Source organism: Lissotriton vulgaris, chromosome 10 (genome assembly GCF_964263255.1).
Source record: "Lissotriton vulgaris chromosome 10, aLisVul1.2, whole genome shotgun sequence".
Lineage (NCBI taxonomy): Eukaryota > Metazoa > Chordata > Amphibia > Caudata > Salamandridae > Lissotriton > Lissotriton vulgaris.
The window spans coordinates 947002622-947026409 of record NC_141698.1 but is presented as its reverse complement, the minus strand read 5'-3'; the positions used below and the strand labels follow the sequence as shown (position 1 = coordinate 947026409).

At 42.0% G+C, this 23788-nt stretch overlaps 1 protein-coding gene across 1 annotated transcript in view; it reads left to right on the top strand.

Annotated features, from left to right (window-relative positions):
* Positions 1 to 23788, top strand: part of CASD1 (CAS1 domain sialic acid O acetyltransferase 1) — a 163384-nt gene that overhangs the window by 27839 nt on the left and 111757 nt on the right. The window contains exons 3-7 of the mRNA XM_086941948.1: positions 3434 to 3554; positions 12048 to 12092; positions 14365 to 14427; positions 18312 to 18356; positions 21404 to 21527. Of these exons, the coding sequence (XP_086798074.1) occupies positions 3434 to 3554; positions 12048 to 12092; positions 14365 to 14427; positions 18312 to 18356; positions 21404 to 21527 (398 nt within the window). The remainder of the gene's footprint in view (positions 1 to 3433; positions 3555 to 12047; positions 12093 to 14364; positions 14428 to 18311; positions 18357 to 21403; positions 21528 to 23788) is intronic.

Below are 23788 nucleotides of genomic sequence, written 5' to 3'. Positions count from 1 at the left end.
TAATAATAAATACTGTTTCCAAACATCTGTACTGCAGGATGAGTCTCTACCATTAATGATTGTAATAATCCCCAGTTAGCCTCAGACACAGTTGTATGGAGTGAGTCTCAGAAATCATTGTTGTCACTTCAGAGACGTGATTTTAGGGTTCCAGTATTGGATCTTGAGGCCCGTGACTTCAGAGAGAAATTCCAGACATCCACCTTAGAGAAGATCAGACTGCTGAATCCACTCTGGTGATCTCCGGAAATTCGAGCTAGGAAGACTCCAGGGGTCTCTTACAGAACATGCCCAGTGGTGCAACGGGCGTTAACACACAATTTCCACCCGCCCCCCTCCTCCCTGGGGTATGTTGGTATTACAGAAGGGGCACAGACATTTATGAGCCCCCTTCTGTAATACTGAAAGTACTGGTGCAGATGTAGCACCATCACTTTCTTAAGAGGACATTCCCTCTTTTGCATGGGGGTGGTGCCCCATGCAAATGAGGGCACCCCTTTGGCTTTGTGATTGCGCCATATTATAGACACGGGCACAGAGGCAAATAAGCTGTCAGGGGAGCGCACTGACGGTGCACCACATAAAAGGTGGCGCACTGTCAGTCTGCCCGCCCCCTGAGGAAGCCCTCTGGAGGGGAAAAGGGGTCCCATTGACCCCCCAGACATTCCCTTGCAGGCGGGTGGAGTCACTCACAACACCCACCTGCAAGGGGAACTGTAATCCCCCTTAAAAGTGCAGGCGGGTTGCTGCAGGCACTGTGAAAAACGGAGCGGCTTCAAAGCAGCTGCTCCATTTTTCACATGAATGCGCTGCGCCCCCCCAGGGCAGCACGACTTTGCTGCAGCCCTGGTGACAGCGCGTTCAATATAATATGATGCACTCTCCTAGTTAGCCCCGGTGCAGCACATGACTGTACCAATTGCTGCATGCACACTATAGAGACCCTCCCATTAACATATTTTTAGCTTCATCATCTTTCTCTGTTTTGGACCACTCCCTTTCAATGTCTGAGTTATTCAATGCGTTTACTGCATCAGGGATATCCAGAAGGATACGGCTGTGCGCACTTCTCGTTGTTTCAGACTGTGTATAACTAGTCCAACAGGACCTTACATGGCTTCTAACTGTACAGCACTGTTCATGGTCATGACAGTAGTGAAGCTCAGAATGCATTATTGGGCTACATCCTAATAAGTCGGTGCTAGATGCCGTTTGGTCAAAAACAAACATCCAGAAATTAAATTGGTGTATCCTTTTAGGAAACTCATTACCATAAACATACCTTCAGCCTAAACATTTTGAGAAGTGAGGCAGCTATTCTAGGGTTATGAATCTGAGTATTAAGAGTGTGAGGAATATAATTCATCTAAAAATATCATGGCTAAAGTCACCCTGGCACCTTAAGGTTGAAAGAGCCTGGGCCCTCACCATAGAAGACAGATGGATATCACACAGCAGACGACTGATGTGGGCTGTTGTTCTATGAAACCAGATACCTTTAGACTGGGGTCGTGGGAAGTCGAAAAGAAACAAAATCTCATTTCTAAATTCATTCATTGAAACCAAGTGCCTTACTCTCAGTGAGGCTACCGTAACCACAGTCTTCTTATTCCATCTCCCTGCAATAGTTCTGTGTCGTGTAAATTGTTGTGTGACGAGGGGCCAAAGTATGCCTCAGCCCTGACCACGACTGCACAGCTGCGCCAGACTCGTACTTGATGCTAGAAAGCATGTCTGTCACACAGTCTAAGATGCGGCCATTTTCACAATTTTCAGCATGACCTACCAGTAAAGGCACATAAAGGTCACACTCAGACTGGATACTGGCACAGTGTTGCTTGGCAACAAATGCATCTGCCATTTACTTTAAAAAAACGGCCATGCAAACATGTCATCTGTGTTTATATCAAGAAAACCTAGCTAGTTCAAGTTAAGCATGCTCGGAGTGACATTCTTGCATAGGATTCTACTACAGAAAACCCCCCACAATTCTAAGGCTAAACAGTGGGCTAATTCCTATTGGAGTGTTTTCGGTGGGCAGTTCTACTTGTGTATGCAAAAAAGGAGGAGGTTGATTTTTCAGCGAAAACTGTCTGGCGCCTCACGATACATATACAGTATTTCCAGGTGAAATATTTGTTTCGTTGTGATGCACCTTAAACTGCATCTACAATTATGTGGTCACTAGTTGCATGTTCGTGTTTCCAAACATTTGATTGAAAGACAATTGAGAGCTGCCTGAATGTGTGCTGTGGTAGCCAGGCTATATTTTTTGTTGATAGTGAGACGAGCGTAGTGCATCGGCCATCTCAAATGCATTTGGATCTTTGAAGCTTAATCATAATTTACCAGTCGTCTCTATTAGAAACAGTTTCAAATAAAGTTCAATCAGAGTATGGCTTTGGTCAACTTCTTAACAACGGGGCCAATGAGCCAATTCTTACTCGCCGCATGTTCATAGTTTAACTAAATAGTATCTATGGTATTATAAGCTTGTTCCATACGTGAAATGTGCATAATCTTTAAAATGGACTCAGAGAGAAAAATCCAATACATATATGTATGTATCTCTATTTATATAGCACAAACCTAGCTGCAAAGCAATGGAGCACTATTCATTGTGTGAGGAGATGCAAGGCCCTCGATAAGATCGTGAACATCAAGTGGGGATTACACAAATACATTTTAGCCACAGGGAAATTAAGTGATTTGTCCCGATTCATATGATGTTGAGTCTAGTGCTGAGGCCAGGATTCAAACTTAGTTCTGGAGGTTCCAAAGGCGGCAATGTCAACCACTAGGCCACATCTCCTCCCTTGACCAACATAAGGCATAGAAACTTAACATCTTGCAATTTCAACCATCAAGAAACAGTATAATGCACTTTATGTTGTCGGTCACAATCCAATCCTATCCGTAATGTTGGAAAATAAAATTAATGTTTGATTGTTCTAACTTATGATTTATGTTAAAAAGTATATATTTTTATCGTCTGTCCTTGCCCACAGTAAACAGAGAAGCAGTTATAAACTTCTCATGATTAAACACCAATCATCAGAGATCTGCTACTCTTTGATGCTCACTATTGCTTGACATAACATTACATTGTGTGTGTGAAAACTTCATTGGTAATACCACATCCAGGTTTAATGATCCTGCACAGTATGGTAATTCAAGTGTGCTGTGTTCCTACACCCTTATATGTTTTAACCCCTTGCATGCGTCTGCGCATGCATGGAATTTTGCCGCACCGCAGCATAATTCCGGCCACGCCCAAGGGGTAAACAAAGTAATGGGTAAAATACATAGAAAATATGTTTCTGTCTATTTTACACAAATGAGTAGTGAAACACTGAAGCCCATCAGCAAATGTGAGATCCATATATGTTGTCCATTTCTTCATCCAACTACTGTTTTCCTTATTCTGTTTCAGTGAAGCAAAAAATTGTCTTGCGGATAAGCACATTATATTCATAGGAGATTCAAGAATTCGTCAATTGTTCTATTCTTTCGTAAAACTTATTAATCCTGAAGTCAAGGAAGAAGGAGTCAAGGTAAATGTTGTTCAGTATGTGTATTTCTTTTATTTTTTATGCACTTTGATTATTGCTGACATCGTTTATTACTTTTTTTATTTTATGTGTTTTTATCTGTTCAGTCCTCGTGTTCTGAAAGCCAGAACGGGTGGCCGCTCCTTTCGCAGCCTGGCCGCGCAACTTTGGAATTCGCTCCCTGTGTCCATCAGAGCATTCAGAACCATCTTACCTTTCGAAAAGCAATAAAGGCCTGGCTTTTTCCTGTGTAACCTTTAGCTCTTTCCGGTTCTCGATTAGGAGTCTGGGGTTGCGCTGGAACGCCTCGTCGCTGGGGCAGCTATGTGCATTACAAATTCGACAAATAAAATAAATAAACATGCATTCATTTCCAGTACTGTGGCTTAGGTTTGTTAAACTATGGAGATGATTGATTCTGTGCGTAAAATAAGGGCTTGACCTGGAACATTATGACTGAGAGTGGACCATGCATCCCAAAATGTATTCCTGGAACTCTTTTGATGTAGCTCACTACAGGTTACTCTCCACAGGCTTGAGCCTGGAGATTGCTAGACAACTGCTTGATGCACTGTTCTTAGCTCTTTGCAAGGCGATATCTGGCCTGTTAAACTGTCGACATTTCAGTCTTTTAGCATTGTTGCATAGCGTAATTTGCACATTCTGTAAGCAGCGCTTATTTTTAAAATTCGAACTTTTTAAAATAAATCGTTTTTACCTTTTTATGCCTGTATTCTGCTTTGTTGGGGATTGAGGTTCAGCCGCACAGCTTGACTCGTATTTGAGTCAGTGGGGGCAGCCATTTTGGGAGGACAAAGGGTAGCGGACTAGTGGACCCTGACTCCAGCAACTAATTGAGACACTGGCGCCTGAGCGCAGCGGACGCGCGCAACGGGTGGGCCTAAGGCAAGCCCGTCTGCGCCCATCCACACTTGGGCTGTGCCCAGCGCCAGAACCCCTGGTAGCTTGAAGCCAGGTAAGCCCTCCATCTACACATACTCCAAAAATACTCTGTTGGAACTGAATAGGGTGGAGAGGGCTAGGGTTTGTATATGTATTTCCTTTGTCTCAAGGCCATTAGCAATCCCAGGGTCCTGTCCTAAATGTAATATAACCTCACCAGGTATCAGATATCAGCCCATTGGTTCTTTAAGGATAAAAGGACCTCTGCAGCCGGACGTGCCACTCAAGTTTTTAAATGCATTCTGGTGAACGCCAGGTCCTTGGTCAAACATAGTATGGAGTGTGCAAGGTTCTTAGAGTAAAATGAAATAAAGATGTCCTTCATTACAGTAGCCTGGACAGACGAGGCCTCCGGTCTGAATTTAGTTAAAGCTACCCCACTGGGGTTTCTCTGTCATGCATTAAATAGGCCTGTTAGGAAAGGAGGGGGTTTGGCGTTAATTTACCACAGCTCTAATAAAGCTGTATTTCAGCCCGATTCAACCACCGCCTGTGAGGCGTTGTCTTTTAACTTCACCTTATCCAATCGCCATACCTTTCAAGGTACTTTATTGTACATGCCACCAGGAGCTAGAAACTCGTTTGATGTTCACATTAGTAAGCTGTTGGTAGAGGGTCTGTGTTGTAACACCTATACTATTTGGAGAGACTTTAACTTCTATTTAGAGGTGTCTACAGACCCTGACACGGCAATGCTGATGGACATGATGGATAGTGCCGATTTTAAAGCAACATGTTAGGGGACTGACTCATGTAGCTGGACATACCCTGGATGGGATTTTTTCTAACCATCCTGGTATGTTGTTTACAGGCATACTACCACTTGTGTGGTATGACCATGCTGCTGTTGAATTTGAACTAATTATTGCGGCTCAGCACGCGAAGAGTGGCAATCCGAAAGGACAGATAGAGATTAGAGCCTGGAATAGAGTTGATGGGACTGCTTTACAGGATCTTCTTACTACCACGGCAGGCCAGTTACCACATGGTTTAGAGGAGGCGACTATCGCCTACAACAATTGGCTTGCTCAAGCGTGTGATATAATAGCACCACCAAAAACTGTTCTCCCCAAAAGAGCACATCCTTCCGCTCCATGGTTTACAGAGGAGGTGAGAAATTTAAAATGCATCTGTAAACACCTGGAACGCAACTGAAGGAAAGGCTACAAGGAAGTAAAGAAGAAATTGTATAAATCTAGCCTTCAGGAGTATAAACAAGTTATTTTTGCCGCGAAACAAACATTTTATTCATGCCAAATCGATTTGGCGAAGAACTCTGCCAAAGAGTTGTTTAGAACTGTCTCCAGCCTGGCTTCCCTGAGCCCAGTTAAAGTTCAGTCTAGTCAGGAACTGTGTGAGGAGATTGCCAAATTCTTCCTTAATAAAGTGGAGAGCATATTTTCTGTCTTCAGTGGACCTAACAATGCTGGGCTGAACATGGCAAGGGAAGTATCTAAGCCCACAAGGATTGTCCCCCTTGCCCTTGATAAATGTGTGCCACTGACTGTAAACAGTACTATTGAGCTCCTAATGGGAGCCAAATCTGGTTTGCTTTTGATCCATGCCCTGTGAAGGTGGTAAAACTGGCCCCCGGTCCGATTGCTCTTTCTCTCACATCCATTTTGTATGGGATGTTTGAAACAGGACGGTTCCCCAAGCTTTCGAAGGTGGCCTCAATATTGACCCATCTGAAAAAGCCAAGCCTGGACACTAAGGATCCCAACAACATCCGCCCGATCTCTTGGCTTCCTTTCCCCGCAAAAATGGTTGAAAAAATCATGAATCGTCAACTCAGTGCATTTTTGGGAGAAGTACAAGCACTGGATCCCCCTCAATATGGCTTTAGAGAGGGACACAGCACTGAGTCTGCGCTCATTAGGGCCACAAGGAGATCAGGGAAGCCGTGGATCGAGGAGGCAGGGCAGCCTTGATCTTATTAGATCCGTCCATGGCCTTTGATATGGTCCATCATGATATTCTAATGGACCGTTTCAAGGCTTGTGGGGTCCAGGGGAAAGCTTGGGATCTCTTAATTATTTTCTATCAGACAGGGGACAGATTGTATCCCTAGGTACATTTCAGTTCAAGCCCTTTGCACTGCCATGTGATGTACCGCAGGGATCGTCATTGAGCCCCACACTCTTTAACGTGTTTGTCTCATCATTGGCCCCCTTTATCAGTGCATTCGGGTTTGGTCTCACTTCCTACGCTGATGACACACAAATTGTGGTGTCTCTATTACCTGGCCAAGAGCTGGGAATAGATAAACGGTTTCAGGTCTGTATGGAATTGGTGGTGAGATGGATGGCAGACAATTGCCTAAAACTGAACTCCGATAAAATGGAAGTAATGCTGTTTGGGAACTATCTTAATTTTGTGACTCCTAATTGATGGCCTGCTTCCATGGGTTCACTCCCTACACTTTCAAAAATGGTGACAAATTTGGGAATAATACTGGATGAGAAACTCTCCTTTGGACCCAAGTAAATGCAGTATCTTCAACGACAGTGCATGCTCTCAGAACTGTCAAGAAGGTATTACGACTTTTACCTTCAGGGAGCCGGCAAACAGTAGTCACAACATTGGTCATATCGAGGCTGGATTACTGTAACAGCCTATATCTAAACATACAACAAAGACTTCTGTATAAGCTTCAGCTGCTACAAAATGCCGCGGCCAGATTACTTACGGGCACATCAAGTTCTCCCCAATTTCCAAAGAGATAAAACACTGTACTTGCTCCCGGTGAGAAACCGGGTGCATTTTAAATCTCTCTGCATGGTCTTTAAAGCACTTCAAGACTTAGGACCAGATCATTTAAGGTGTCAGTTTCAATAGTATATACCAACAAGAACTGTTAGATCTCTGGGAGCTAAGCTGGTCGTAGTCCCACCAACACAAAAAGCTCAGTGAGGTGGCAGAGGTTTCTCTTCATGCACAGCAAAAGCCTGGAATGACTTGTCATTCCATTTGCGAAATGCCACCAATCTTCTAGCTTTCAGGAAGGGGTTAAAGACCTGACTTTTAGATAAATAAATCCTCTCTTTTCCAGCTCAGCATTAAGGAGTAGTAACTAGCGCCAGGACACCTCCGGGTAATCGCACGCTCTAAAGTTCCCATAACATAACTACGCCCAGAGCCATTTGGTTGATTAGAGGTTGTCAGGGTAGTCTAGACACAGGCAGACCCTCCAGCTTATCGCGATTTCGCGATTTGCAAAAAAATCGCGAAATCGGCCGATCTGTTGAAATGCCGCGATATTTGGGCAAAAGCCCGCGAAATTTGCCGTTTCCGCCGTCTCCCCCGTTTCTGCCTTAAAATCCAGCCCCATGCGCACCCATTTCCATTCCCCAGGATTTCGCGGCGGCGAGAGAAGGAGCGAGAGGAGGTCGAGGACGGCGGCCGAGAGAGGGAGAAGACCAGCGAGAAGCGGCAGCGACACACACACACGAAGACTCTTCCTCTTCTCCAGAGACCAGGGAAGCGGACTCGGAGCAGGAGAACAGCTGGCCGGCGAACACAGACAGGAGGTGCGTCCGTCCCTGCCAGGATCCCGTTTACAGTGTGACGCACAGCTTACTAAGATACAGCTAGCGCAAACCTCATGGTGAACACTGAGCCGCAGGAGAACCTTGAAACAGTTGCAGTCTCTAACATCTGTCAAATGCAAAAGGACGATGGTACTACGACTCACTGACTAAGAGCTGTGCCAGGTTTTGGTACGGAGGCTGCAGCGGGAATGACAACAGATTCAACACACAGAAAGAATGTGAAAAGGCTTGTGTTCCTGCACACCTAAATCCTGGAATTGTGACAGCCATCGGAACAAAAGAATGAAAAAATACAGGGAAAAAACATCTAAACACTTACCTCTCAAAAACCAAGTGAGATCCAGGAATCTTTGCCATGCGCCACCGGGACCTGTTTCGAAGCCGAGAGAGGGTAGAGTTTCCTTTGCACTGCACTGCCGACCCCTCACCCCTCACCCCTGCTTTTGCCCTCCGAGCAGACCTTGACGGAAGGACTTTGCTACACTAAATAATAGGGTGCTAATTTTGTCTAGAGAACTGGGTGCTAATGGGTGTACACTTAAAGGTGTGCACTTTCAACAGACTCTAACATTTACTCTTCGAAACTGTCGATCACTTTCCGACTGTCCTCTGAAACCTGGCATTTAGGCAACTCAAAGTTGGAGATGCCAACTTTCACTAAGCCCCTATTTCCTGATGACCCTTCTTCACCGTCACTTTGTGGGAAGTCGTTGTATATGCGAGTAGTATATTCTGATAAAAAAAGACAAGAAATTGCATCTTTACCCTTTTTTGTGTTCCCATGAGTTCGATCCTTCTGGCAGCAATTTTGTGCCATTTGTGATACAGGTCATATCATTTTACAGCTGGCAACAGAAATGTGAGATTACCGAATCTGAGTGATCTGCAGCAGAATCCAGTAAACTGGGTGTAACATGTCACCTGCAGACCTCCTATCTCTTGTATACTCCCCAGACGATTTTATTTCTGTTTTGTGTTTTTTTCATTCTTTTTGGTTGCCAATTTTTCTGGGGCAGGGTGGAGGGGATATCTCATCAAATGAACTTTGAAATAAATTCTGATTGAGGAAAAAAAAAAAGATGCAGCCCATCTAAAGCGCGATGCACTCATCATTTCAATCCGATGGCATCTGACAGTAATGTCCTGAAAAGCATAAATTCCCATTCTTGTAATCCAAAGAATCTTATTGCTTTCAAGCAGCTGGAAACAATTTGTTAAAACTGAAATGATCATAAAAGTTCTCTAGTCTCTGCCTTCAGTAGTGTACATGTTTTCATTACCTTGCCTAGAGGAACCAGGCCTTTATAACAAAGAACCGCATAGATACATAAAATGCCTGCACTTATTTTTTACCTCATAGAATTGCACAGACTGACATAAACCTAGGGTTTTACAACCCTTGTTATAAAAGTCATGTTATTTGAAGCATGCTCCTTTGTGTAGCGCGACAATGTGCTCTGGTGCGAATGTGTGCTAAGATTTTGCAAAAGACAAACATGAGGCGATACGCTTTCAAATCCACACATGTGGAGGAAAAAGGTGAATGCATGCACCATTAACCCGCTATATGGTTAAAGGCTAGGGCTATTTAAAAAAAACTTTTGATGGTTCTTTTAATTCTTACTGCACTCCTGTTTTCAGTAAATGCACAGATGATGTTCTATTTGGTGTGTGACACGTTTTCACTTGGAAGGCAGTGCTCTCACCCTGGCTGTTAGCCTATTCTGTTGCCCAAAGGAGGTGAGGTAGCATACAAGCCCACATTTTAGCAGAGAAGAACGACCTTTAGGAAAAATTACGGAAATCTAATATCCCTGGTGCCTTTTTGCTATGGCAGAGTTTTTTAATATGAGAAATGACTTCCGAACAGCTTCTTGTTCCCTGCTAACGGGATCCTGGCACCAGTCACAACATTTTCATTTTAGTCAATGTAATATTATATTACACCTTCTGACAGTATTGTGTGTTTGAGTGGGGTTAGTAGCAAGCAAATTGATCGAGTAAAAGGCAAATTTGCATCTTGCTTTGGAGAGGACACAGCTTACCGCCCAACTTACTGCTCGACTGTTTTCCTGGCATTTCTTAAACCCTCTTCCTAAGGCACTTCGTTTTTCTTTGTCAACATTTCAAATAGTCCTTGCGTGCAGCTTTTCAGAGTCAACCTGTTTATGCTGTTTTGTACTTTAACCTTGACTGACATGCGTTAACGAACAATGTTTTGTATTCACAGTCTCATTCAGACAACAAGTCCTTTTGCTTACAAGTGGGTTTATGAAATGAGTGGACTTTCCCGGGCCACAACCTTACACATTTTGCACATTCCTTAGAAAATATAGCAGCTCTTGCATGACCTTTGCCTTAAAACATTGTGGATTGTAAAAACAACAGGTGATGGACAGAATGCAGAACAATGTCATACATTCACCCCAGTACAGAGATCTGGGCCAAAATCCATCGTTTTTTTGCTCACCATGCCATTCCAGTTTGAACCCAGCCATATGCAAATCAGTCTTGACCCTGTGCCCCATGGGTACAGTCCAGCCCGAACTGCCAAGCCAAGTCATTATAACCAGCAGCACAATACTGGTCTAGATTTGGAGTGCTCAGAAGAACTGAACGTACATGGCCAAGATTAACATGCCTTTTAACTAAAACAAATGGGCTGAATTGTAAATAAACAAAATGTACATAGCTCCATGTTGTCAAATAACTCAAACAGTAAGATATCTGTGTTTGGTGTTGCAAAAAACCCAAAATAAAATGCCGCTAAATGCCGCTAAATTTCCATTTTTGTGCCGCTAAATTTTCATTTTTGTGCCGCTAAATTTGCCAATCCATGCCGCTATATCCTGGGGGGTCTGCACAGGGAGTCACGAGGGAAAATATAATGCCTTAGTACAATAAATAACTTGCAGTTCAAGAAATTATAGAAACCCACATTATCACTCCATTCAATAATGTTACTATTTGTAATATAAACTAAGGAGAGTGAAGGCAAGTTGGATGTACACATGTTAAGCAGCACCTTCAGGGGAGAACACTGGAAAAGTTTCATTAAAGGTGGGTTCCATTGTCTCTCATACAGACCTGTGATAGAGTTGATAGAATGTGCTTTATGTACCGAGTATCTGAAGCCGCAACAGCAGTACAAGTTTGATGAAGGCTGTGGTGCAACAAAGATGGGAAACGCACCCCTGCAAGGCTAAAATACACAAATTCTAAGCTCTCCTGGGTTGATAGCCTAGTGAGGCAGCACCACAGCTGAAGATGCTAGCCATAAGGGCTGCAAAACAAGACCCTCGTTCTCACTCTGCCGCCATCTCAATGAAAGATTTTGTATACCAATAGAAATAACATAATACTCTGAAAGATGTTTGCTGCTTTGACCATTATAGGGAACTGATGACACAGTTAGCCTAGATTATCTTAGGTTTTTTCTGTTTGTGAGCAATAGGTGGAGATCTGTGAAGGAGCATTTGAGTTGAATAATATAGGTAAGTATTCCAGAGAGACGGGTGGTAGCTCATTCAGATTAGGAAGTTACCATGTTGTGTTTAGGGAAGTTTTATGGTGCCCCCTGTGATTTTCAGAGATTATTGACTCAATCAGACAGCGATCATGGTGCTTGCTCTGCTTATGTTTTTTGAAGTGTCACAATATTTTAAGGTTTTGGTACTCTACAAATTAGTACTTGTGTTTTGATTTCTATAGTGTATTATGTAGTGGTATATATTTTAAGATGTGCTCTAGGAAGATGCAAGCAAACAGCTTGCATTCGACTCAGAAATCATCTGAGGAGACCTAATTGTTAGTGGTTGTTGGTGCCAAGTTGAGTCTTAGCTTGTTTGAGGTGTATTGTCTAAAATAATTGAGGCATTCTCGCTGATTGATAAGAATTACGTATTCATACATTGCTTTTTTTAAAGTGAGAGCAAACATTTGGTCCAATGCAAGTGTTGATTTTGTTGTCTTATTTCAACAGCATGAAGATATTCCTTTCAAAGATGAAACGATGTCCACGAAAGTGGTAAGACCTTTGTTATATTTCTTTCTAATATATTTTGTGGGCTGACTCTATACAGTAGACCCAAGGTTTTTTTGAGAAGATAAATTGGAGTAGAAGCTTGGTTATCCTTTCGGTCTGTGAATTCATTTTCTGATCTTCCCTAATACATGGAATTTTCAACAATATTGTGGTCACATCGAGATCTGCTCTTCAGGTTTTTGAAGTAAATATCTTCTGGTATTTTCTGAAATTCTCCATCAATCCTATAACCAGAAATGATCTTAGGCTAGTAGAATACGTTCTATGATGAATTTGCAATGAGATTTAACTCTCCTTTCTGCACCTCTGCTTCAAGTTTCTCCACTACAGCATATTTAAACACCATGTGATGAAGGGCTGGTCTGTAGTACACATTTGAGCAGGCTGGGATAAAAGAAAGACCGACAGGAGAATTTTGGAGAACATGAAGATGGGAAGTAGAATCAGCAGCTAGTAGGAGTGAAGATACAGTCTGTTTGCCAAAGAATTTAACAGTTTGGCAGATTCAAAAGTTAGCAAAGGAAAAATATGACAAACATGTAATCATTGTTGACCGACTTATTTAAGGCTAGTAAGATAGTAGAGATAGGTAGGAGAAGGACTGTACAGAACTTGATCCACAAAAAGATGAAGGGAAGTTGATTGAGATTAGAGTATCCGGTAAAGAAGGGGGATGGGGATGAACTAAATCTCAAAATTACATTCAAAGAAAAATATAAATAGCAACCAGCTAAAAGGAGCTGTTCGAATTGATTTGATTACCAAAGCTGTTTGTGTGAAAGGAGGGAAAAATGTAATGTAATGGGCTGACGTCTGCTATATGTAGAATAGAAAGAGATTGAAGGTTAAGCCTTTGGTATGCACTGAGGAGGACCCTCAGGAATTATATGTGTTAAACCACAATAGACAATAGTCTTAGTAGAATTGACCTGCTAAACACCTGGTAGAAATGGTCAGATTATAGTGAAGATTATGAGAAGATGTCAACTGTGGTTGAAAAGTGTTCAGTGGTTTTAGAACGCAAGAGAAGTAGAAAGACACTGCAATAGGTAGATGTAAGATAAGAGTTTCACAGGAAAGGAACAGTTTTTAAAGTTTACAGTAAGGAAGAAAAGGGGGCAGTTGTTAAAAATTATTGAGGAAGAAAAGGAACTCGAAGTGGTATATGGTATGAGGCAATATGTTAAAGGAGAGAGAGAAACGGGCACCAGATAGGGAAGTCTGAAGAAAAGCTACCGAGTATGAAATCCTAAAGACCAAGGAAGGTGGAAGTAATATTGTAAATTTGTAGAAGGAATCGCTAGTTGGATTACATAGATCTTCGAGGAAAAGTAAAAAGAAGCAAGGAACTGGAAAAGTAAAGGAGTGAGGAGCAGGTAGAGGAATGTGGATGGTAAAAAGCAGATTGGCGGGAGTCAAAACAGAGTGAGGAAGAAAATACTTTTTTTTTTTTACATCAGACCGGTGAAGGCATATAAAAAGGCATGGGTGTGAAATTGATTAATAGGAACATAAGAGAAGATGAGATTTCCTTCAGGTACACTGTAAAGACATACGTATTTTACACTATTCATTCGGTTGATTGATTTAAAATATTCTTCTTCTAAACATTAATAGCAGTGCCAGTCAGCCACACCCTGAACACATTAACATCCAGACTCAAGCTGTTTGTCATCTGACCGATGATTTACTGATTTGCTGGTCTTCCTTCCTTAATGTATTTTTTTTTTGCGGCCACATAGCTCCAATCTTTAAGGAAATCTAAGTAAACCTATATCAAGCAGTGAAAAGCCTAAGCTGATGGAAAGTCTGAAACTCTCAGTACATTTTATTGCCATTTTCCACATCACCATGTCTAACTGCACCAGGCTCCGCATGTCCCTATAATTACCAGGCTAGATTCCCTTGTTAAATTCCAGAAATCTTGACCTCCCGAAATGTAACCGGTTTAACTGGTTTTTGAACTTTATTGCACCGGGTAGTTTCTATGTGCGATAAACATTGCACCACCTATAATTTTAATGCCTGCACAAACCGGTATTTACACATGGATTGCAAGTTTTTTTGTAACTCTCCGGATCTTACCCATATAGTTTTAGCACCTGAATTTCCTCATGTTTGCTTGTGTTTTCATGCTCCCATGAATTAATATTACCTAAAAACAAAATATTGATACCCATCATGTTATTAATTAGTGCAGCCAAATATTAACCAAAAATTTAATTGCAAATATATATTGCATTTCTTTTTTCAGGATTTTATTTGGTGTCCTGAGGTTAACAACTCTATGAAACAGCGCTTCAGTTCTTGGACTGAGGTTAGTACTGGCATAAATGTGAGAAGGCACATGTACCATCTCTAGCTTTGTATGCTCAAGTAGTCTTTCTGAGGCCTGTCTATATATATTTGTGTGGTGCTATACAAGTGGAATGCAACATAGGAGAAAACCTTTCAGAGCTGACTTCCCTTACTATTAAAAGAAAAGTTTTTAAGTCCCTTTACATAATTTCTTTAAGGTAAGTCCCTCATCCACAGTCTCTGTAAGAAAATCTAAGCCTCCCTAGCAATCCTGTGTACTACCAAGCATTAGCTCTTAGGGGTGAGGCCAGACCGTACCTCTGGGAAAGGGAAAACAAATTCTAAGGTATATGAAAAAGAAAAACCTGACTTCAGTGTCATTAAAATCACAAGTAAGTAATCATGCTCTTACCATCTTTTCTGCCTTAATCATCAGTTGTTGCTAATTGAACAAGTATCAAGCAGTGCTCTGCCCCTAGCCATCCCAAGTGGCAGAAAATCACCCTCTCGTAATAGATTTGTGATCATGTTAGAGACCACAAACTCCGTGTCCACTAACTGGCTAGAGGATTGAGCACCCTTAACTGTAGTGGAACAGCTCTGATGGGGGTGTAAGAGAGACTGGTGATCCAACATAGCAGGCAAGCTATAACTCATGTCTTGATCCCTCGCTAGAGAACCAAGGCCACAAACTGCATATTTCATTTGGATTGAGGTGCAAGAATTGCCCAACCACTGCAAATGGTTTTAAAAGATAGTGCTCGATCACCGGCATCCAACTACTAAGGATGTTGAGAATGACCTCTAGTTTCTGGAAATTCCTTGTTTGGGGTAAAACAGTAATTAGTGTTAGGCAATGCAAGTTACTCTTACATTCAGAACTGCCACAGTGTGCAGAGAATTAGATAGAAATGCTGCCTTGGTCCTACCAAGGGATTCTGTAGGTTCAGGGCTATGAGCACAATTGGTGATAGAGAATACTAGGTTAAGCATCTGTCACATCCAGTTGGCTGAAAGCAAGATTCAGCTACAAGAGACCCAACTGTGAAAGATGTTCTTACTTGCTACCCTGCCAAATGGGCTGTTGACCAAAACATTGAAGTTATCAGTTACATTTAAGGTGTTTGATTTAAGGGGACGAGTATTAAACAAGCAGTTACCCCTGCAGGGGCTGCTGCAGCAGCAGCATCAGGTGGTTGATTTAGTACTTCTGATGAAGGAATAGTTGTGGACTTGAATCAAAGGAGGATGTGGATAATTTGTTGATCTTTTTTATGACCAGCCAGAAGTGCCATTCATATCCGTCAGCCTATTAGTCTCCATATGGGGTTGGGAAGGGCTTGTATAAAGCTGTGTATGACTGGAACACTATAAAATCACGTTTCACGTGAATTGATCAGAACAGGAAAAGACATCTAAAACATCATAGTGAAAAACGCTCAAATTTGTTTTTCACTACTGCAAGGCCTATCACTCCCATAGAATAACATTGGAATTACCTTATTACATCTTATACGATTCATTTCCAATTGGGAAAAGATAAACTCTTCAAGTCTAATGTCTCTGAAATTGCAATTTAAGGTCCAAACTTATGGTTGTCGGATTTATTTTAAACTGCTATTCTGAAAATGGCACTTCTAGAAAGTTGGCAATTTACTTGCTTTAGCCATTTAGTGCCTGTGCTTGTCTCTTATTACATGACTGGGTGTAGTTGACAGTTGGGCTCTGTGTATTCCTCCTAGACAGTCACACACGTTGGGAGCTTAGTTGTGTCTCAATGGGCCATCTATGGCAGGATGGGAGGGAGGAGCAGTGCACAGCCTCACTTACGAAGAGGCTGCGTCCTGTCCACACAAAAGGCTGCAAACCCCGCCCCCCCCCCCCACCTGTAGTGAGTCTGGAGCTAGGGCATGAAGGGAGGATTGATATATGTGCACTTCGAAGGCATGCCAGTGAAGTCTCCCCCGTTTCAAAGGCTCCTCTGGATATAAGTAGGGGACTTCAGACACCACCACTTCAGTACACTTCTGCACATGTGAATACTATGCCAGGAACAAGAACTGTTGTGCTGCTAAAGGACTGATACTCTGCTGGACTGCACTATACTGGACTCCTGCTTTGCTGTGTTGATCGACTGCCATCTTGCCTGGGTGAGAAGGACTGGACCTGCATCTCTTGAACCCAGATCCCAGAGTGACTCCAAGGGCTAGTTGGCTGCCTCCTGATATTATGCCTTAAGGACATAACAGGCTTCCGACCCCTGCACCTGGATTATGCGATCTGTGAGTCTACCCTGCCAAGTGGTGCCACCCCGGTCATGGACCCTTGGAAGTGGGCCTAAGGTGCCTACCAGCTGAACCAACGCATCTTCTTTGCTGAGCAACATATCCCTAAGCAGAACCAACTCATCTTCTCAACTGTGCATCACATCCCTGATACTGGACTTCTCATCACAAACTCCATCAATGCAATGCTTGATGTCAATGCAACAGGATCTCGCACAGCAGCCACGCCACATCTCGGAACCGAAGCATCCCCTCGGCTGCGCGACACATCTTCAACGCATCTCTATACATCACTCTGCAACCAGGATTTAAAGTATTCAGTTCAGCGGGCCTAATTAGGCCCCGGTAGCCGGCCCACCGTCCATCACAGTCGGCCTGAACTTGTCTGGCACAACCAGATATCCCCAATATCGCTTTGTGCTTTTTGGTGCTATTTTTCACTATAAACATGAAAAATGAATATCCCCAGTTCTACTAATTGTATTTTTGTCGTTTTGGTCTGGTTTTTATTTATTAATGGAGCTATTCTTCTAAAACTAGTGCAGAATCAGTGTGTGTGTGGCTTTTTTCCTGTTTTACTGCTTGAGGTGTTGCACAAATACTTTACACACTGCCTCGAAGTTAAGACTGACTGATCTGTGCCAAGCTACCCGATGGTCAGCACAGGTTAATTTAGGGATTTGCTTAGACCTTACCCTGACTAGGATTGTAGTGGAAATCTGTTTACCTTAGGCATAGATTTGTCACAATTCATTAGTTGTATTAAGTTACAGGCCTTCTTTGAAAATCGGGATATCTCTGTAGAAGGAGATCAAAACACAGGACTGAGGATAATAATCTACCTATGTTCCTCCATAACAGCCATTACCATTTGAATTACTGGCCTTTGTCTTGTTGTATTTATTAACATCCGAGCTATTCTTCTAAAATGTGCGTAGAATCCGTTTGTGTGGTGTTTTCTTTGTTTTACTGTTTGAAGTGGTGCCCAAATACTTTACACAATGCCTCTAAGTCAAAACTAACTGATCTGTGCCAAGCTACCGGAGAATGAGTACAGGTTAATTTAGGGTTTGCTTGGACCTCACCCTGACTAGGTTTACCATGGCTTACGCCCAGGTCAGCCAACCACCCAATTTCTAACGAGAGTTATTGATGCAGAGTTAAGCAACTCACTTATACTCTTAAAATCTATTAATGACTGACCATGATAAAATTGCCCAAACTCCCATAATCTATCAGAAGCAATCAAAGGAATGATCCGGACTCCTCTCATTTCATACAGAGAGCTGTACTAGTAACAAAAAGAACGAAAAAGTAATTGATTAACTGAAGATAAATAAGTGGATCGAAGCAAATTTGAAAGTGGGCCTGTACTTTGTAAGAATTGTGTTTGGTGGAATATTCAGGAGTTCCCCTTATAATTTCAAAAAAATGTACAAAAAGGATACTATTCATAGAAGATACATGTATTGCACTGTACAGTTGTACAAAAGCAAAAATCATATAGAACATAGGCTTTTGGCCCGATAGATGGAAAACTTCATAGGCCTTACCTGTCAAACTATTGACTAAATTCAGTGTGCCAACTAACTGATAATTTCTTTCCTTTGTTCTACAGAGTACGCCTTCCAAACCTCACATAGTTATGGTGGGAGCAGCTACGGTAAGCACTGTTATTTGTACCTGTAGTTACATCATTGCTTTTCCTGTATTTATATGAATTCCTTCTAGATTATTGTATAAGCAAGCTAAGCTGATCTGCAGATGACTGTACAACTTACAGAACAAAACAGCTGGATGATAATGGGCAATGCCAGCCAAAAGTTCTGCAACATTTTCTCAGTCTGGAATATTTTGAAAGCAGTGCCGATTTTTGTATAGCCGCTTCAATGCGGCGCACATTTCCCTGCTGTGCGGGCGAATTCCACTCGTGCGCAAATCAGACGGCCCCTGGCTGTCCGACGCACACGCCCACCGTGACATCTGACGGCTGGGGGCCGTCCGACGCATGGAAAAGGTTAAAGTCAATGTATGGTTGATGCACTTCTCAATTTCCCCAGGACATCACGGATGCTTGCTTCCTAAATTCCTCCAGATCAACAGGAAATGTTACATTAATACTAAATAACTGCAGGAACAATCTGTCGATTTTAAGGGCTTTTCCACACCATGTAGATCACAACTCCATCATAGATGTTTAGGACAACCGCTGCTAGCATAAAGGTAGAGGAACATAAAAATGTCATAACTTACCTTGGTCATGTAACATTGTGACGGCTATTAGCAAAATATATCACCAAAGACAACACTGCCAGTATATTGAGTGGCATTTATCACTGCAACATCTTTCAAAGCAGTTACATTTACATGTTTGCAACATGTTCATACTAGCCTTGACATTTTTTATTATTTGTGAAAATTACCCTTTTTCTTATTCCTTCAATAATTGGCACTGCAAATGACACAGAAAAAACAGCTTTTCATTTTAGAAACCGGTAAAGCGGAACTTGAGTGTGGAATAATCAACATGCCAGCCCCTTTGGAATATCCCATTAAAACAAACAGGAGGCTCGCTTCAGATGTAGGTATTTAATTTACAGACCTCTTCTCTGCCACTCTAGGAGCAAAAGGCCCTGACATCTACCTGTAGACTCTTGAAGATGTGCAAATTAATTTTTGATTGATTGAATGCAGTACCTAAATCTATCTATATTCATAATCATGCATGTATTGAGACACTTGGTTTCTTCACATTGACACTTTTTTTTCTGAATTTGACCAATCATGCCCACAAACCCCATGCTAAGCAATGAGTGTCTGTTGTCCCTACACTCTGGAGACTAGTGAAAAATGTTGGACCCCTTTTGCTCCAGTAACATTTTACTGTTTAAGGGAGGTCTAATAAAAATATGAACTTGTAAAATCCATTAAAATAAACGCAGCACATTTTCAGCATAGTTTTATTGGAAAGCCAGGTGCAAGAATAGCCACAAACCTCTGAAAGACTTCGAGTTTGACGAAAGAGAAAGTGTATGGTTTTCCTTAACTTTATTGTTATTTGATCATGTTCTACAGTACAACAGAACCACTACACATTTGAGTCTGATCCAAATGCAAAGGAAACATTTTTTTTCCGAAATACAATCAAACTCCTAATTTAGTCAAGTTGACTCCACCATAAACCTGTGGCTCCCCTTAAGTGTGAACTTCTTTGAACTTCCCCCCACAAAACAAGAAGTGTATGTGATGCCTTGATGGTGTTGTGTCCCCGAGTTCAAAAAGAGAGGATGTTAGTGAAGAAAAGCAGGTTCGACAAAATGGCAGGACAGGATAGTTAAGCCCAAGAGAGAGGGGGGGGATTGGGTGTCCCTAGTTATGGCGAGGAAGGGCCGAAACTTTGGGGGATGGAAAGAATAGCAGGCGAGGAGGGGGAGGACAAAGAAAATAAAAGGCAAAAAAGGGGATGGACACAAGTGCAGTCTACCGGAGTACACAGAAGAGACTGCTGGTGGAAGACTAAAAATTCAAAACGTCACAGCAAGGCACCGTCCAGTAAACCTGCTGTTGCATGGCTCTCCAGAGAAAACCATCTCCCCATAAGCATCAGTGTAAAAACGTTAGTCAGTCAGGGGAAGGGCGCTACCTACTTGCTAAGCTCCATCTGCTGAAGTTTTCAGCCTGTAGTAGCTGGCCTTTCCTTTGCTGTGGACCGACCTCTAGCAGGCCTATAATGTATCTGCGTTTTAGCTTGCACAGTTACTATATCCCCTACTATGTTTCTATAGTGCCTCAGGTGACCCAAAGAAGTCTTCCAGTGCCTTTGCCACTTCCTGTGCTGCGTCGTGTTTACACTCTTGTTTATCCCTCATTTAAAATAAATATAGGTTCGTAATTTTCACCGAACACAGAACACTTTGTGCGATCCTTTTGCACACATGCTGGCACACGTTTCGAGTCTGCACCACAGAAACAGCACAAGCAGTAGGTTTTAGTAACCCTTCGTTTAACACCTTTCAACTGCAGTTATATGTTTCAGTATATTTCTGGGGTTGATATGTGTCCCCAAATAAAAGGCTCCCTAAAATCTCCTAATTGCACGTTTTTTTTTCCCAGAAGCCTAAAACATGTCCCTTCATATCAGCCAATGAGAGAAAAAATGTATCTAACTGCCCTACTGTTATGTTTCTCATTTGTGAAGGAGACAAATGTGAAAGAGCGGACATCTTTTGGGGTCCTCTGCACGAAGTCACAAACGTGTCATGTTTACTGCAATATCTGTAGAGTTGTCTGCCACGCACTGATAACCAATGCGTCCCAAATACAAATGTGCATGGTTTCCTGTGGTACCAAGATTGATAACTGTTTTGAAAAATAAGCGCACCATATTGAGTGCTCTGTTTCAGTGCCAGTTTACACTCAAAGTTGTCCCTGAAGCTATTAAAAAGCTATGACCAAATTGTAAAAAACCTTTGAAATAAATGTCTGCGTCGAACATCCCCACTGAACATACCTAATGAGCATTTCTACCTCATCATTTTATAGATTGATTCAGCTTCCAGTACTGTCTGTTGGCTGGCTCTGTTCTAGCATATTATGAATGGGGGATGTAATGAGAAGGAATAAGGGTAAGAAGGCTCATGAGGCGAGTGTTTGGGTCTTCATCATTATTTTTCAGCTAAATTTCTGTTTGGTTTGTATTTACTTTTTTAGTGGTCTATCAAGATTCACAATGGAAGCACTGAATCCTTTATGCAATATAAAACCAACGTATCTGCAGTTGCACCCATACTAGAGAAGTTAGCAGAGACCACCGAAGTTTACTGGGCTTTACAAGGTGAAGTAATATGTTATATGTAGTAGTTGCAAGGTGTGTTTTAACATGATGTTTGTGGAAGATCTTCTTAATATTTGTTTTAATTGCGTGCTTTTTAAAATAAAGGTTGAATACCTGCTGAATTTCTGTCTGCATTGGAATAGGATTCATGTTGAAAGTATGCAGGGTGTCGTATATAGAGCCTTACTGTTTGCAGTCTCACTACAGACTGCTTCGTCTGACACAGACACCATTGCATGCAGTACTATTTAGTTGGCTTTAGGTCAGCCGTTTGCTCATAATTGGACAGTTTTCTTGGCTATTGCTATTGTCTCATCCCACAAGCATTTATTTTGTAACCTTGTTTATGATTAACTGGTTGTATCCTTCCTCTCCTTTCATCATGGAACAGTTTTTTCATTTCATTTCTCATTTAGCACTACATGGAAGTGCATGTTCTGCTCCTTCTGGCACTTTCTGCATATAAAGCATGATTGTGCTCTTTTCCTTGTTTCCCCAACCTCCCTTACCACCTTTCCCCTGCTTACTGGGCTCCCTCTTTGCACTTCTCGACCTGTCTCTCTCCCGTTTCTGTATGTCTTACATCAATCTCTTGGGCATGGGGAGGACTGTGAGCATCTCACAGGGTTTTCTATAAAAGAGGCTGAAGATGTGCATCCACGCCAGATGCCTTGGCGTTGCCACCGATGCTGTTCTGCAGCTGGTTCCTGTGCCTTTCCCCTCTTACTCCACTCATCTTTCACTCTATGATGGCTGCTACTATTGTGTTTGCATGCATGATAAAATGCTTCAACATTGGCAAGGACAGTAGCGTGGATAGTCTTTCTTGAAAGTGTACTTTTGAGATGGCAATCATCTTGCAGACGCAACATAGGTAACCCAACATGGGGACCATCTTGAAATTATGAAAATAGCCTTTCCATACTTTAAAGATGAAAACCAAGTTTCATCAAGCCACATTGCGTAACACAATGTGTTCAAGATTTTGCAAGAAAAATCGGTCTCAGTCTCACCTGACCGGTGCCACACGTCTTTTCCCCAGTTCATCTCTGCTTTATATATCACTGTTATTTTCAATTTTCAGGCCCTACTGCTCCAATGAACATGTATTTCTCCAGGAAATCTCTTGGTTTATCAAGAGTTCCTTGAGTCAATCCTAGGCCATGAAGGATTACATCAGTTTCTACTTCCTTGATCGGCAGTGCTCTCGGCTGCAGCCTTGCTCATCTTGGTTACTGTAAATGCCTACGAAAAGCTGCATTCACTAATATTTTAGGCGGCAATCTGAAATAACTGACTTGTGACAGGAGGACAAAAAATAATCTCTGCTTTTTTTGGTGGATTAAGTAGACATTAAAATATCTTGTCTCTAGCAGGAATCGCAATGACTAGGGTTTCACATGAAGGCTATTCCCCACCCTTGGGCCGTGGACGATGATTCATGAAAAAATGCCAGGGGTAGAGGAAAGGACAGCGCATGCCATGTGACCCCCGCCTCAGGTCATAGGAAGCCACATCACACGAACTTGGACCTGGTGACATCAAAAGAAGTGATATCACCTGCCCTTTGACCCACCCCGATGATGTCACAGGAAGTGACTTTGCAAGGCATTTGACCTGATGATATCATAGGAAGTGTCATCACGTGACATTTGGACCACATGAAATCAAAGAAAGCGACATTGCATGACCTTTGGCTTGGTGCTATGGCAGGAAGTGATGCATCTAACGTTTGGTTACTTACATCAGACACAAAAGCTGGAAAATCTGTACAGATACAAAAGAAGTACACTATAAACAGACATACAAATAATTTAGCATTGATTAAGAACCTAACAAATAGTGTACAAAAGTGGAAAATACGCTATTCAAGTTGAAATCAGCCATTATCAATGACAAATAACTTATAAAATGGGAAGGTTGAAAGGCCTATAATGGTCAAAATAAGTTCACTTTATCATTTGCTTAAGGAACTAAGAGTACCATGTAATTAAATTTCAGTCTTTGAACATATATAACAGTGCTATTTAATGCAGGTTAAGTTCTCCCAGCAACCTTCGTTTACATGATATGGTTTATATACTTCTAAACCTGTGGAGCTATTGAACCTTTCCAGGGTGACTATAATTAATTCTTCTACAGAAAAAATACACATCACTGGTACAGTACTTGTGAGGATCAATAATATGCTTGTTCTGCATTAGTGTACCTTACCAGCAAAAAACATCTTATCTAACAGCCAGTTTGCACAAAGGCAGTAA